Source organism: Daucus carota, chromosome 5 (assembly GCF_001625215.2).
Source record: "Daucus carota subsp. sativus chromosome 5, DH1 v3.0, whole genome shotgun sequence".
NCBI lineage: Eukaryota > Viridiplantae > Streptophyta > Magnoliopsida > Apiales > Apiaceae > Daucus > Daucus carota.
In genome coordinates, this window is record NC_030385.2 from 184,908 (window position 1) to 199,521 (window position 14,614).

At 33.4% G+C, this 14,614-nt stretch overlaps 4 protein-coding genes across 13 annotated transcripts in view; 1 reads left to right on the forward strand and 3 right to left on the reverse strand.

Moving 5' to 3' along the window:
• Positions 1-170: 170 nt before the first annotated feature.
• Positions 171-3,223, reverse strand: LOC108222082 (uncharacterized). 4 transcript variants are annotated; one of them, XM_064093077.1, is made up of 3 exons: positions 3,121-3,223; positions 969-2,586; positions 171-778 (listed from the first exon to the last, which is right to left on the reverse strand). In XM_064093077.1, the coding sequence occupies exons 2-3, from the start codon at positions 1,197-1,199 to the stop codon at positions 341-343; spliced, it is 669 nt and encodes a 222-aa protein (XP_063949147.1). In that variant the 5' UTR covers positions 1,200-2,586; positions 3,121-3,223; the 3' UTR covers positions 171-340. The 4 variants fall into 4 exon arrangements, with proteins under 4 accessions (XP_063949147.1, XP_063949146.1, XP_063949145.1 ...); XM_064093076.1 differs by having other exon boundaries at positions 2,690-3,216; XM_017395973.2 differs by having other exon boundaries at positions 184-778; positions 969-1,095; positions 2,455-3,214.
• A 904-nt stretch (positions 3,224-4,127) lies between these two features.
• LOC135152663 (uncharacterized) lies at positions 4,128-6,874 on the reverse strand. The gene is made up of 2 exons (XM_064093202.1): positions 4,652-6,874; positions 4,128-4,527 (listed from the first exon to the last, which is right to left on the reverse strand). Exons 1-2 carry the CDS (start codon positions 5,160-5,162, stop codon positions 4,484-4,486), a joined length of 555 nt encoding a protein of 184 aa, XP_063949272.1. The 5' UTR covers positions 5,163-6,874; the 3' UTR covers positions 4,128-4,483.
• Positions 6,875-7,676: 802 nt separating this feature from the next.
• On the forward strand, positions 7,677-9,652 carry LOC108221109 (protein SODIUM POTASSIUM ROOT DEFECTIVE 2). Its single transcript, XM_017395010.2, has 3 exons — positions 7,677-8,642; positions 9,190-9,265; positions 9,361-9,652. Exons 1-3 carry the CDS (start codon positions 8,424-8,426, stop codon positions 9,501-9,503), a joined length of 438 nt encoding a protein of 145 aa, XP_017250499.1. The 5' UTR covers positions 7,677-8,423; the 3' UTR covers positions 9,504-9,652.
• Positions 9,653-10,337: 685 nt separating this feature from the next.
• The window catches only part of LOC108223480 (uncharacterized), a 37,216-nt gene continuing 32,939 nt past the window's right edge, over positions 10,338-14,614 (reverse strand). For 5 of the 7 annotated variants that reach the window (XM_017397771.2, XM_017397770.2, XM_017397769.2 and 2 more), the window contains 3 exons: positions 12,443-12,559; positions 11,885-11,941; positions 11,382-11,743 (listed from right to left, as the gene is read on the reverse strand). In XM_017397771.2, coding sequence (XP_017253260.1) covers positions 11,684-11,743; positions 11,885-11,941; positions 12,443-12,559 — 234 coding nt within the window. In that variant the 3' untranslated portion in view covers positions 11,382-11,683. Of the gene's footprint in view, positions 11,256-11,381; positions 11,744-11,884; positions 11,942-12,442; positions 12,560-14,614 lie in introns of those variants that run through there. The other 2 variants (XR_001807269.2, XR_001807268.2) reach the window with 2 other exon arrangements.

A 14,614-nucleotide genomic window follows, 5' to 3' on the forward strand; every position in this document is an offset into this window, starting at 1 on the left:
TTTGACACTGTATGTCATGTTTTTTACACGTTGGCTGGTATTACTATTACAATTTTTTGTTTTGCTACAGTTCGAAGTAGCTGGGTATAAGTTGGTTCTTAGAGTTGCTGATCGATTGTCCGTTTGGATATTGTCTTTATGTTTTACTCGTTTACATATCGCAAGCCCAAATTCTTATTGCCACGGTCAGTAGTAAAACCTAGCCCTTTCAATTCTACCAACAGTTATGCACATAAGTTTAATCCTATATTGCTATCAAAACACTTGAATCCAAGTACTCCAGATAATTTTATTGTATGTTTCAATTTATATGTATACAAGTATCTGATTTACTACAAGATTATCCCCTTCCATATGAAACATCCATAGGACTATCTGAATCAATTGCTAAAAAATCAAAATTTCTAGCAATTACTGAACCTGTAGATGATGCACATCTATTTTCCTGTCTGGATTGGCGGAAGTTATATGTTGATGTAACAGAAACAGAAATAAGAGCTAGTGTTATTGCAGTTTTAGCAGTTCCATGCCAATTCAATGGATTGAAGAAACCTCTAACGCAGTTGGTAAAAACCCGAGAATTGTCATCATCTACTTTAAGTTCGTGAACCTGCTTCTCCGTGTTCTCGTTTCTGAAACACGCATTCAACTCTTCTATCACATTGAGCTTTCCTCCTTGTTCTTGGAAATGTTTTATGTTTTCTATCAGATGCTTTCTACTTTTTTCGAGCTTAATGAATGCTTCTTGGCATTGTTGGCGTTGGTGAGATTGCATTCTCTACATTAACACAAACAGGACATCATTAATCAAACAAGCTTTGCAATAGGTTAGATCCTTAACCATACAATTCACCAATTGAACTACAATCCCGCGGAAATAATTAAGAAGAAACACAGGAAAAGCACCAATTCTACAATTATCCAACTAATGTATGGTACTCTCAAATACAAGGCAAAGAACGACAGACCTGCAGTACGACAAGCATGTTATCGACATCTTTGAGCGAATCTTTAATGGCTATCAACCTTTGTTTCTGCTCCTCCAACAATGGACTTTCTGCAATTCCATGGCGTAGCCTATGTTCTGAACAATGTCTGCATACAATGGTGCTTTCATTCTCGATTTCATCACTTATTTTATCAACCCAACTCCAAGCTTTCATACTTAAAGTTCTCAGCTTACTTTCGTCAATTTCCATTTGCTAACTTAAAATTTGAAATATAAGTCGGTGAATGCAACTTATAAGAAAGTAGCTTTCTTCTCTTTTAATATGTTCCAAGGGTTTGCTCTACCATTTGTTATTAGATTTGTGAGAGCAGCAGCGGTTATTTTCATTGGTTGAAATTATACTAGGATGGAATGTGTAGGCCTCCATTTCATTCTTTTTTAATGGTCTATATTTCATGTATGTCGCGTTATGATTTTGATTCTGTGGTTTGCTTTATTTAAGTGGGTTCGCCTTAGAGAGTTAGAGTGAAGTTTGGTTTTGTACACTTATGCTATTTTTAGCCCATATGAGATCATAACAAGGATTAGGAAAATGGGTTATGAGAATGAGAGTTCTTAATAATATTCTTAGAGTTGGCTACAATCATATAAAATAATGATTACGTAAAATATGTCGAACTTCCGATGAAATTGGTTATAATGATCAGATATATTTTAAAAATAGTATATTGTTATTATTTGAAATTATAAATATATACGATTTTAATATGGTTAATGACGTGTAATTTCAGTACTGATCTCTACATGTTTGACAAATGTTTGACAAATGTAGATAGATTAACCAAAATTTTACTTGACATAATGTCCACAACATTTATTTATGATATATTTGACACATTTTTAACTAAGGTTCTTATCTATTGGAGATACTCTTGGGGCATATAATTAGCACATGACAAGGACTAAAACCAGATATTGCCAAGATAAATATGTTCTTGTTACCTAATGAGTTCAAAATGTGGATTAGAAACTAATGTTGTGTTTGGTTGGGGAGAATGGAATGGAATGGAATGAGTAAAAAATACTTGAAAATAATAAAGATAGGAAGAAAGTTTTGAAAAAATTTGAAAGAGTGCAAAATTGCTATGATGAGATTTGAGAAGAAATTGAGGATGAGAGAGAATGGAGCATTCCATCTCAAATGGAAGGGGTGATATCTAGCATATGATGTAGGGAATTGAATGAAGGAAGGAATGAAATTTCTTAAAAATCATCCATAAGATAGTTCATTTTTCATTCCATTCCTTCCGGAATCATTCGCCCCAACCAAACACAACATTAAGAGACATGCTAATGCACTAATTAAGCACAAAATGAATTCCATCATAAACCAAAAACCAACACAAAGAACTGCAAGGAAGAAACAAGGAACAACACAGACAAGGAAGAGCAAAAGGAACAACACAAAGAACTGCAAGGAAGAAACAAGCATTAAAATGGGTTACCTCATAATGGTCGTCTTCAAGTCACAGGGGCGCACCTGATTTCATAGTCCGCCATAACAAATGTTTAATAGTCGAATATAATTCATGTCCTTGAAAGAATTTAGGTAGTAATGAACACTTGCGACCGCCATCCTAGAACTCAAGAGCAGAGCCATATATAGCTAGTCAGCCACAATTCAAGAAGTATGAGAATGAGTCTAACTAATATAAACATTAGCAGATTTGTTTTTCATACAACTGAAAGAAGCTTCTTTCTCCTTATCAATACAAAATGTGAACTTGCTTTCTGACATGGCTGTGTTTGTTCATGGGACTAGGTTGGAGCCAAATTACTTCGAGTCGAAATTTGGAGAGAGAAACATGAGGGGGGTTAAATTTCACAAGAACTATTCTTATCCGGAATAAGGTTTTAGTATACAAATTAACAAAAGAAAAATACTTGTTAACATAATCGAAGGTCTTCAGAACAATTTTGGTTAAAAGTAAAAGGATGCCTACAGAAACATTTAACAGAAATATAGAATATATAGGTGACTGAATAAAAACTCTAGAAACCAAGTTTCATGGTTTTGAAATAGAGATGAAAAAAAGTAGAGCATGCAATCTTAGAGCAATTCTTCCACATTCAGTGAGAATCTAATCGAGAGCAGATGACATGTACTGTACCTATGAATGTATTCATTCAAACTTCTTCTTGGAGTTTATTGATAACGCTGACATATAACTACCTCAACTTTGCCCCCACATAACAAAGTTGGTGAGTTAGGCTCACCATGAATGACTGTTCTTTGCTTTTCTATTAAAATTATAAAGCCTACTGCGTTTTTGGGTACGAAAAGTCTACTTTGTCCCTCTGTATTTTCTGTATCTGCAACGTATTGCCACTCCATACAGTATGTTTATACGGTATACAACGTGTTGAATGCTCAGCCACACATTCTCCACTTTATCTATATATATTTGTTAAACTTCTTCGAATAATAGTTAATTATTATTCTATCAATCTCGGATTACTATTATATCAAATTTGTATCAAATGATTATATTATTATAATATGTATCTTAGTACTCATATATACTATTATATTTATACTTTTGTTTGTATTATTTTAGTAGTTGTTGTAGCTTTGAAATGATAAATATCATATAAATTCATTACAAGAAAAGGATCTAATTATTGTATATTTAAATCTTATTTTTAACTTCAACTAAAAATATTTATTCTTAAGCATACAAACCGCACAAACCGCAACGCACCACAACGCATTTTTGTGGTGCGGTTTACGCAATTTTTATGCAAGCGTGGTGCGGTTGCGGTTTGAGTTTTCAACCAAACTGCATATACGGTTTGGTTTGTGGTTTTAGGAAAAAACTATACCGCCCGCACCGCGATCACCCCTACTTTATATGCGAGGCCTGGTTTGGGTGGAGTTTTGCGATCTTCGAATATTATAATTTGGTTATGATTTGGCTAATTTTTTATTTTTTTTGGAAATAATTTGGCTAGAGTTGTACATTAAGAATGTAACATGTTTTTAATCTTTTCAAACATAGAATCACAAGTAACTTCAGCAATATAAAAAAAACTCGCATCTATTTGTTTTTTGCTGGAAATTTCAAAAGACTATATAATCAATAAAGAAATTCAGAAAAACTCAAATGTATAATAATATTCATTTCTCATTTAATACCTATTAATTTTTTTATGCTAAAATATTTACAGATCAAACCTTATGTTTTAATTCAAAAAAAAAACCCTTGTTAGAATATTCAATCTAATTAAATATTCAAAATTTAGCTTTTTCACCACCATTGATTTACATTGTGAATTTTGGAAATCACTGTGGGCTTTTCCAGTTGGACTTTGCATCTTGGACCACTTGTGAATTAAAGGAAATATCAAGGGCTTCGCGTGGGCTGTAAGATCGTCCAAATCCGACATCCGGAACTCAAGATATGGCCCAAACAGTGCAGGAATCGGGTAGAACCCAATAAATCCGAATTTTAATAGAATTTAGCTACAAAATAGCTATTTTAGCTTCAAATCCTTCTCAACTTGGAATTCTTTATTCCCTACAATAAAACATGAAAATATATTAAATAAATATTCAAATAAGTGCAAAATATAATTAAATATGGAAATAAAATCATATAGAATATATATAAAAATATATTCTATCAGTTTCTTGGTTTATGCCTTTGAATGTCAGTGGATTATCAAGTACATAAGGCACATAGGTTGGTCGGTAAGAGAATTCTCTGTTGATCTGCATATAACGCTTCATCAATCTCTCCTTTTGATCTTGATAGTTGAATGTGGAAGATTGTTCATGTTGAGCTTCAGATGCATTACTTTGAGATGTTTGCTGTGGATGTTTATCTTCATCACCAGCAGTCAAATCAATAACTTTGTTATCCGGTTCAACATCATCTTGTTCTTCCTCAATAGGACTGAGATAATTAGAATCATCGTGAAATCTCCAATCACCATATACATCTCTATACTGCTTCTCCCTTAGATCATGATACTTATAGACAGGCTTCAGTATTTCAGAGGTAACGGTGACTTCTTCTTCCAGAAATTCAATCATCCTTTTAAGCTCAAAGAAGTAGATTGAACGTGTGTCACTTTCTCTGTGATTCTTGAAATCTTTGTCAAATATAGTTTTACCTATATGACCTTGAACAGCATTGACAGTAGGTTCCATGACAGTATCTTCAGTCCTGCTTCCATCGGTTCACTGACAATAACTTCTGGTTCATTGACAGTAGTTTCAACTATAGATACATTGACAGTATCTTTTGTGTGTTTTCTTCAACTATCTTACCAGCTTCTTGTCCCACTACTACAGCTCCCTTAACATTTTCATCAAAAGCTAAGTAGATTAGGCTTCCTCCTTTTTCAGCTTTTGCAGTGTTGGTTTGACTTATCCATCTTCTGACATGTTTGTCCTGAGAACTATCTCTCTGTATGATGATGGAGTGAAGTTTCTGCACAGCTGCAATTATTTCGGGATTGAAGGGAGAAGAAAGAATTTGTTTCAAGATTGCTTTAAGTCCAGGGGCTCCCATGCCTGTTTTAACGAACATTCCTTTCGCTTCTTCCTTGTACTAGTCCATCAAAAATCATAATTTATACTACTTAATACCTTGATAGATTAGCTCAATAGGAGAACTAAAAGCTTGTAATTCATACCGTTTATACTATTTTGCCTGTATGTTTGCATGTTCTACTCTGCTAGCCATTGAAACTCAACACCACCACCCCCCCACCCAACCCCCAACCAATTAATATCGCCAAAGGTTGGTTTCTGGTATGGATTATATATTATTTTCAATTTCAACACAATTTATCTTATTTAGTCAAAATAAAACACAATTTATTTTATCATTTTTGCTTTATTCGAGTAATGGCGAAATCAGCTGCATACCCGGGGCTAAAATATTGTTACAAAAATGTTGAAACTGAAGTTGAATTGAGCAGGTAGCTTTTCGGAACAACAGATTTGTCTTGTTTCTCTTTAGAGCATCAGCACATGGAAGGAACAAGCTAGCTGTAGAGCAAATAGAACCACCACACCAGAGAAGTCATTACCAAGAGAAGAACTGAATTATCAAATTATTCAAGGACCCTCAGCTCCCCTCATCGATCATGGCCGGTGTCAGGATTCAATAATTGAGCAACCCCTTTGTCTCATGTGCTCTATTACAGGATTATTACTAGTATTATTGAAGCCAAAGACAAAAGTCACAACTGCCTAGACCCTCTGTGTATATATTTCTTATTATCCTACTATATAATAACGTCCATCACTCTCCGAGCCCTGTTAATATAGTTTTGCTACATAAACATGTATGCTAACTACCCAAAGTTGACAAAGACCTCACTCCATCGTTTGTTCGTAAACAAGCTACATATGACATGATTAACGTATATAAATCATCATGTATGACACAATTGCGTGATTAGACGTGGATTTAGCCAACGGGGAGAGTGCACGCTACTGATACTCAAGAGTGGAATATTGGGATTTATATTTAATTTATCATCTATATTTAGGAGACCTGATCAAAGATGTAAGCGTGCCACCTAAAAATTTCTTGTCGAATTTACTTGTGTAGGCGGGGACTATCCAAGTTTAGGTGAAGATTAAGCAAATTACCAACTCTTCCAAGATTCTAAGGCATTAAAAAGGGAGCTAACTACAGTTAAGAAGAGAGCTTAATACATATATCATGCTGATGTTAATAATAACCATGAATAATCTTTTTCATATTCTAATTAGACAGCAGCAAATGCATTTCACTTGGTATTTGGATTATGCCAAAACACTATGACAATTCCATTATCGACCAAGCACATTCACTTAATAAACCGCAATAGTTTTGTCTTAATGACTAATTGAACTTACAGTCATTATCTAGTTTATTATGTCAAAAGATTCGTTATTACAGTTTACATTATTAGAAGCCAATCCGAGTGGGGTGGCCATTTGATACAATAGACAACAAATCCAACTCTCCAGCTTAGCCAATAGCCATAGCCACATGATGAATGAACCAACTACTTATAATTTAATAACTAAAAGCAGATGAAGCTGGCCCTGCCCCTCCGAGTTATCATAATCTCAACATCTAACTCACTAAATTGACATCTTAACTGATGTTATATTCCGTTGGTACCAGATAATTGTAGAAATCTGACAGAGACTAGAAGTTTGTACGTCTTAGCAAGGTTTTATGGTAAGAGAGATATTCATCGAGTTACGGTGCTAGCAACTCCGATAACTTACAATTTTGTTTTTGTATTTGATTGGGATTTCAAAGTATTTTTTAAATAAAAAAAAAAAAAATATATATATATATAGAATAAAAAATTTATATCAATGTTCACTTCACTTCATTATGAGCATAAGCTTACATGAAAACAGATGCTTCTCTTATACTCCCTCCGTCCCTTTTTACTTGTCCCTTTTGAAAAAATAACGCATTTTAAGAAAATGTTAAGTGGATATCTTGTTTTCATATATATCTCTAATAAATGTAATGAATTAGATAGAGTTGTGTATATATATATGCTGGTCAAACATTGGAAATTGTTACATTTTGAAAAAACATACAAAAAGTTGCTTTGAAAAGAGAAGTGGACAAGTAATTTGGGACAAATTTTTTTTTTCAAAAGGGACATGTAAAAAGGGACGGAGGGAGTACTAACCAGCTAACCGCACATGGCTATGCAAGATTTTAATCAATATTCTTGCTGACTCCCTCACATGACAAAAATCTAGTTGGCTTGCAGGTCTATAATTTAGTAGAGTAGTTACTCTAGCTAGAGCACCGCTACTTTCTTTCTTTTAAACACACCATTGTTGCTCTTCCCAATCCCACACTACCAATTAATCTCTCTAGAGAACAGGGTCTTGGCTCCTTTAATTTTCTTCGATTTCTGTGATTTTCTTGAAAAATTTTCCCAACACCTCAAAATTGACCTTTACATTGTCATTTCATACTAGACCTCTTCTGGCTAGAATCATTTAATTTCTTCTAGTTTCCCATCTTGAACATTTTATTACAATCATTCATGGCCACCTTATGCTTTACTTTCTTGTTTTCCTAGAATATAGCAATTATTGTATGTTATGTTTGTATACCTATCTACATAAGTTGTTTTATGGCCAAAAAGCACTAGACCATTCCCTGATGTTTTGATTTTCTTGGAAGACTTTTGTGATTGGCACACACCTGACACTACAAGGTCTTGACACCTGTCAAGTAACTCTGCTGCTTAAACATGCATATATTATTATTGCTCAATGCATGCACGTGTAGGGAGGGAAATTAAGGATACACATACATATAGTGCTTCAGTCTGGTTCTTGTTGCTTGAGGGAAATGCATAGAAGTCTTCAAATTTGTTGATCGTTGTAAAGTTAGCATGTTGTTTTTGTGGGTGAGAGTAATTTGAAGTCATGGGGAAGCTGCGGTTTGGAAAAATGTTAGATAGGTTGTGTTTGTCTTCTTCTTATGGTACAAGCTGCTGTATATGTATCAATGGGTATGGATCAAGTTTTGATGGTGTGGATGACCTAGAGAAGGAGCCATTGGTTGGAACTGAAGGTGATGAATTGGTAAGGCTCAAGGATTTTGTTGAGGAACCCAAGTCTTTGGCTCTTCAGTTAAAACCAAAGGTAATTTTACCTTTCATTCATTTTCTAATTGTGAACCGATTTACTTTGTTCATGTGCGTGTGTGTCATACTATCATGTTCTGAAACGTGTGGTGGTTCGCCTTATTTCGCATCATTGCTTAATTTTCTCTCGGTGATATAAAGAATTGTATTTCAGCACTGTAACTTGAAACAAAAAATTAAGCAATGATTGTTTTTATTCAAATTAACCATTGTTTTTTTAATAAGTTTTAAGGCCAACTACTTAGCACTTAATTATGTAATCAGTAATAAATTTAAAATGTTAATTGAGGGGAGGGGGATTATCAATATTGTTTTCATACACACTAAAGTTGATGTGATTATTGTTTAGCCCTCTCTACATTCTAATGTGGAAAGTTATATTACCAGTTCACTGCAGCATTTTTTTTGGATAAAAAAATTGAGTATTATCAGGTAGGCACTATAGCTGACAAGCCACAAGCTCACAAATCACGGCTTAAGATTCAATACTAGAAACACCTTAGCAATTTTTTGTTAACACATAACAAAATTTAATTGATATGTAGATAGTTGTGCTAAGAGTATCCATGCACTGCAACGGTTGTGCAAGAAAGGTTGAGAAACACATCTCAAAGATGGACGGTATGAACTTTTTATATAACTTCTCCCGTTTTTATCATCATATTAGTATGAATGTACACAAATATTCTCAATTGTATCTATCTCTGCTATATCAGGAGTGACATCTTACCAAATAGACCTGGAAACAAAAATGGTGGTGATAATGGGAGATATTGTACCTTTTGAAGTGGTGGAGAGCATTGCTAAAGTAAAAAATGCAGAGTTTTGGCAATCTCCTTCAGTTGATCACAAGACATAATCAACCTCATAGTTATTGTTTAAACATTCTAGTTTAAGCACCACATGAGACTAACTGCCTTCATAATCTTGCTCAATAATTATTGGAAGCAAATAATATTTTACTACTAGATAATTACAAGCTATATTTAAAGTGTCGCAAATGTACAATGTCCATGTGAATCCACTTGTATTGTCTCTATTATTGTGATTTAAAATGATATGATGAAAAATGAAATAATTGAAAGGAAGTAGCAATATATTCAAAAAAAGTATGGTCTGAGACATCATTGTGTATTTTGAAAAAAAAACCACAAAGAAAATAATTTTAGTAACTACTTGTAAGGACTTTCTGATCATTATGCAATATATTAGTATCATGTTCAAAAAAAAAACAGGAGAACTATTTAGCAAAACTTTTTTGTAAAACTATCAGTTAACCAGATGGTGATTAGCAATAAACACGGATAACTAAAAATTTATAGTTGAAGGGAGTAAACAGTTTGTTTGAAGACAGCAGGCTCCGAGTGAATGATGACAATGGAAACATCTTAGCAACAAGGACATGAGTTGATGTGTCAAGGCTTTGTTTATAACATATTTCAACATAACAGGGGCAAAAGAACAAGTAGAGTTTACCTTCTCTTCTACAAAAATTCCAACACTAATAATTTCAATTTGTTTGCGAATTAAAATCCTTTTATTCCCCTTAGGATTTTATTGATGCCTGGTCTAATAACAAAAATCCCCACTCAAAAATCAACAATGAGTTTTTTCTTGTGACATATTACAAGGTCGGCCCTAAAGCTATGGGTGCCCTACACAAATTCTGAATATGATGTCCCTGTTTTTAAGGTAATGAAAAAAATTATTATATAAAGTTAATACTAGTTATAAACAAAGACAAAACTAACTAAAAAAAACTTGTAATATTTGAATGCACATTCAAGTGCATGCAATATATATATAAATTTATATTGTGTACTACATACATGTAATTTTTTTTTGCCTTCTCTTGTCATTGCGATCGTTGTGGTGCTTTAAGCGCTCGTCTTGGTCACCTAACCCAAAGAGCGGCCCTGAGTGTAAATAATGGGATTCTCTACCATTCGTTCCTTGGATCTTTCCAGTTTGGCTATGGTACAAGTCAAAGATGTCAAAGCTTGAGCTGGTTGATCCTCGTTTCTTGGATGGTTTCTGCACCTGGTGGCCTGTTAGGTGATGTCCTCGGGCGTAATAATCTTATTTTCAATTTAAAATCCAGGGTCTCCTTGTGCATGGAAAAATTGTGATGCATCGACAATCAAATTTCCACCCTTATTGCTTCTAAATGAGTTTTCATCCTTATTTTCACCATCACCAGCTTCATCTCTCCTTGGCAGTATATTCTGAGGACTGCATTTGGATTTAAGTACCATCTCCCCCTTTTTGGCATCATCACCAAGTAAGAGAAAAACATATAGCTTCATGGATGATTGTATATTCATCAGTTGCCCCTTCATCTCGTCCTGAGCCTTTTCTAATTTGCCATCCTTTCACAGAGAGGCTTCAATACTTTGTTTAACTTCATGGGCAGTTTTGAGCTTAGTGCATTTCTCCTTTAAAGAGTTGATACCAACATGTGTAGCCTTATGCTCACATCTAAATGTTTTCATCATGATGGTGGAAGCTTTCAGGTGAGAGAGGAAATCAAGATTTTTAATGGAGGCCTCTGCAGTCTTAAAATGCAGAAAAGCATTGTAAATGTCTTTTATGTAGACAAACCAGTGGGCACCTTTTAAGAAAATAAAAAAACATTGATTTATGTAAACCATGATTGAGAGCCATCTTGTCAAGAGCAAATGAACACGGTTAAAAGTAAGGACAATGAAGAACAAATATGCAAATCTCCAACAAGAAGTGAAAGAGCTAAAGTGTGCACCATGATGAATAATTTGCAATCCTATCAAATGTAATATATAGTTTTGCTTTATAACGTCAAATTTAATAATCAAAAAAAAACTTTTGAGCAAGGACAATAAGGAATATATATTACAACCTTGACAATTAATAGAGTTCATCCTGAAACAAAGAAATAAGATATTAGAAAGAGGAAGTATGAGCATTGACCATACCATCAGACCAAATCCCAATCCAATTTTAAAACCATCCATTGTCTTGAATAACAGTTGTGACCAAGTCCCAGACCAGTTTAGAAACTATTCATTGTCTTGAATAACGGTCCACAATGACCTTGGCATTTTGTGGTGCGAAGAATCTTGCCTGCACAAATCATCCACCGAGATCGAGATAGAGTAAAGTATTATATTATCCGCCTCACTCAGTCCACCATAGGAAGTACAGATATACTTGAATCTTTTGTCAATTTGAAAAGCATCAAATAAAGCAAACAGTCACACTTACTTGTATAAACATCCTCTCAGCTGCTCCAACATTACCATTTTCTTTTAATATAATTCCCTGTTAAAAGCCAAACGTTAATACTTAGAACTAAGGGTTGTCTACACATTCCTTAGTTCCTTAGTTCTTATAGTCCCCTGTATTCTTAATTAGACATGTGGCTTATTTGAAACCCTTATTCCATTTAAACAATTAGTACTAGACAATGGCCGATTTTTACCACTATTGATGATAAAGCTATCTTTTTATGGAAATATAAAAACAAGGGTAAATCAGAGTGACAAAAAATTGATTTCAAAAAGTAATCCCTCTGTCCCAACAAAATTTTTACACTATCCATCTTTCGATGTCCTTCCCTATTTAACATTTCATAACTTTCTAAAAGTAGTAAACTTTTATAATATAAAATTAATCTCGCCCACTACTTTTATCTATTTTCCAAATCTATCAATAAAATATAGATGGGTCTCACCACTTTACCCTTTTCTTATTCTCCAACAATATTTTATATAATTTCCTTGAACTCTGAGGGAGTATATACTAATATATATAAGAATAAACCTTTGCCAAGTAACCCTGAAAATCATCAGGATGGCTGGAAATGAGATGATCATATACAGAAACAGCATCACTAACATGACCCCAATCTGCATATGCTTTTCCAAGAAGCAATTCAACCTGAAAACATAAAGAAATTAAGAGAGAATTCCATGGAGGAAAAGAAAACAATAGCCAATCTTCCCATTTTAATAAAAAACATTTTTACACAAACACGATAAGTTATGTTCTGGACACCCATTTCAATCAAAAACAATTTTATACAAACACAATAAATTATGTTCTGGACACCTGGTTACCACTCTCATTTGTTCAAATGAATGTCTTGTGCACTAGTGTACTATAATCATATTATGATAATACATTATAATTAAATCCCAATTTCCGATTAACAAGTTGATCGTATCATTTAATTACTTGAGTCAAAAATAACATATAGAAGTTAGAACTATCACATTTAGATGTAAATTAGAAGCTACAAGTATAGACAGACCCGTGCAAAGTTTGGAGTATTAATATATCATATAAGCATGTGTGGCAAATTCAAATAGAAAAATAATTTATATCCATATTCTCAATAAACCATGTACTGGATTATCCCATCATTTCAAGTTCGAAATTTTCAATATCTTGGCATGTCCCAAGAAAAAACTCTTGATGGAGATAGGCAGGTTAAGGACAAGGGACTTGGGATGACTGATGAGTGTCAAGAGCATTCTCTAGACAGAGAAATGATAGAACCTTAATCTTTTCAATATCATACTTACATCATATAATTAAGTTATTAAACAAAACCATGGGTTTGTGGAGGTGTTTGTTACATTTTCATCCAAGAAGCAATTGATATGCTAATGTATGATGCCCTACTGTTGGTTGAAGGCTGATCAGACCATACTGGAGCGTCTAAGAATGCTAGGCAAGGTAGACATTAATACATCATGGATACTGCAAGTGTTGACACATACATGAATTTAAAGAGGTAGCAGGTTTATCCTTGTGCCACACCTATGCAGAAGTCTCCAACTTAATCTTTGCATTATTCAGTAAAATTCATCTCAAACCATAATTCCTCCATGCTACCAACACTTGTTAGGTGCCTAAATATCTTGAAAATTTTTGTATACCTTTATTGTTTTAAAAGGTATTTATTATATGTATTTTTATGAAGCGAAGGCCAACTCTAAGCTTTTCTTGAACAGAATTGACAAAAGTAACCATGCTTAAGTTTTTGGACAACATTCGCCCAATGGGTATCACAAATTTCTTAATTATAATTTTAATGTGGGATACACATTTGCCAAATGGCAACCCATCTGAAATCCACATTTGGCAAACAAGTAACATAATATTTTATTTTTGAAATAGGCATTGAAAATTGAGTATCGTTTACAAAATGGGCACAAAGACCAAAATTGGCCATCTTATTCACAATGCTTATTTTTGATGTTTTCTCTTCATATATCATTTTACTGACCTCAATTCATGTGATTGTTTCACAATATACATTATCATTAATAAAGCCACTAAATATAGAAACTCATAGATGATAATTACTAATACAAAGAATAGGCTAAATTGAATCCATAAAGACACATCACCAACACTATACATCCTCGAAGTCATTATCCATAAGAAGAGAAAGAAAGCCTAGATTGTTGATATTTCTTACTTATTCTTGCAAGTGGCTGGAATGCAAACCGAGATAAAATATATAGAATACATACATATACATAAATAGGCCAAAATTTCATGAAGGTCCTTATATGGAGTTTTGTAGTACACTATTAAAAATCATTAATTTTATTACAAGTTTTGTTATAGAATATATATATATATACACACACACACACACACACACACACTATACTATTAAAGCCGAAACATTAAAAGTTTGGTCGGTAGGTACTTGGGCCGAGTTTGGGCCTATTTATATAATCAAACATCCTTTTTAACTAAAACTATTATCTTTTTTATATTTTCTAACTAAAAAAATTCTATTTTCTAAAAATAATATTGGACAATGACAATTACCCTTTCTAACTAAAACACATTATCTTTTTCACATTCCTAACTAAAAACGGATTTTTCTAAACATAACACATGGAACATACATATAAAAAAGACAAAATTATTATATATCCATAATATATTATTAAATGTAAAACCACCAAAATC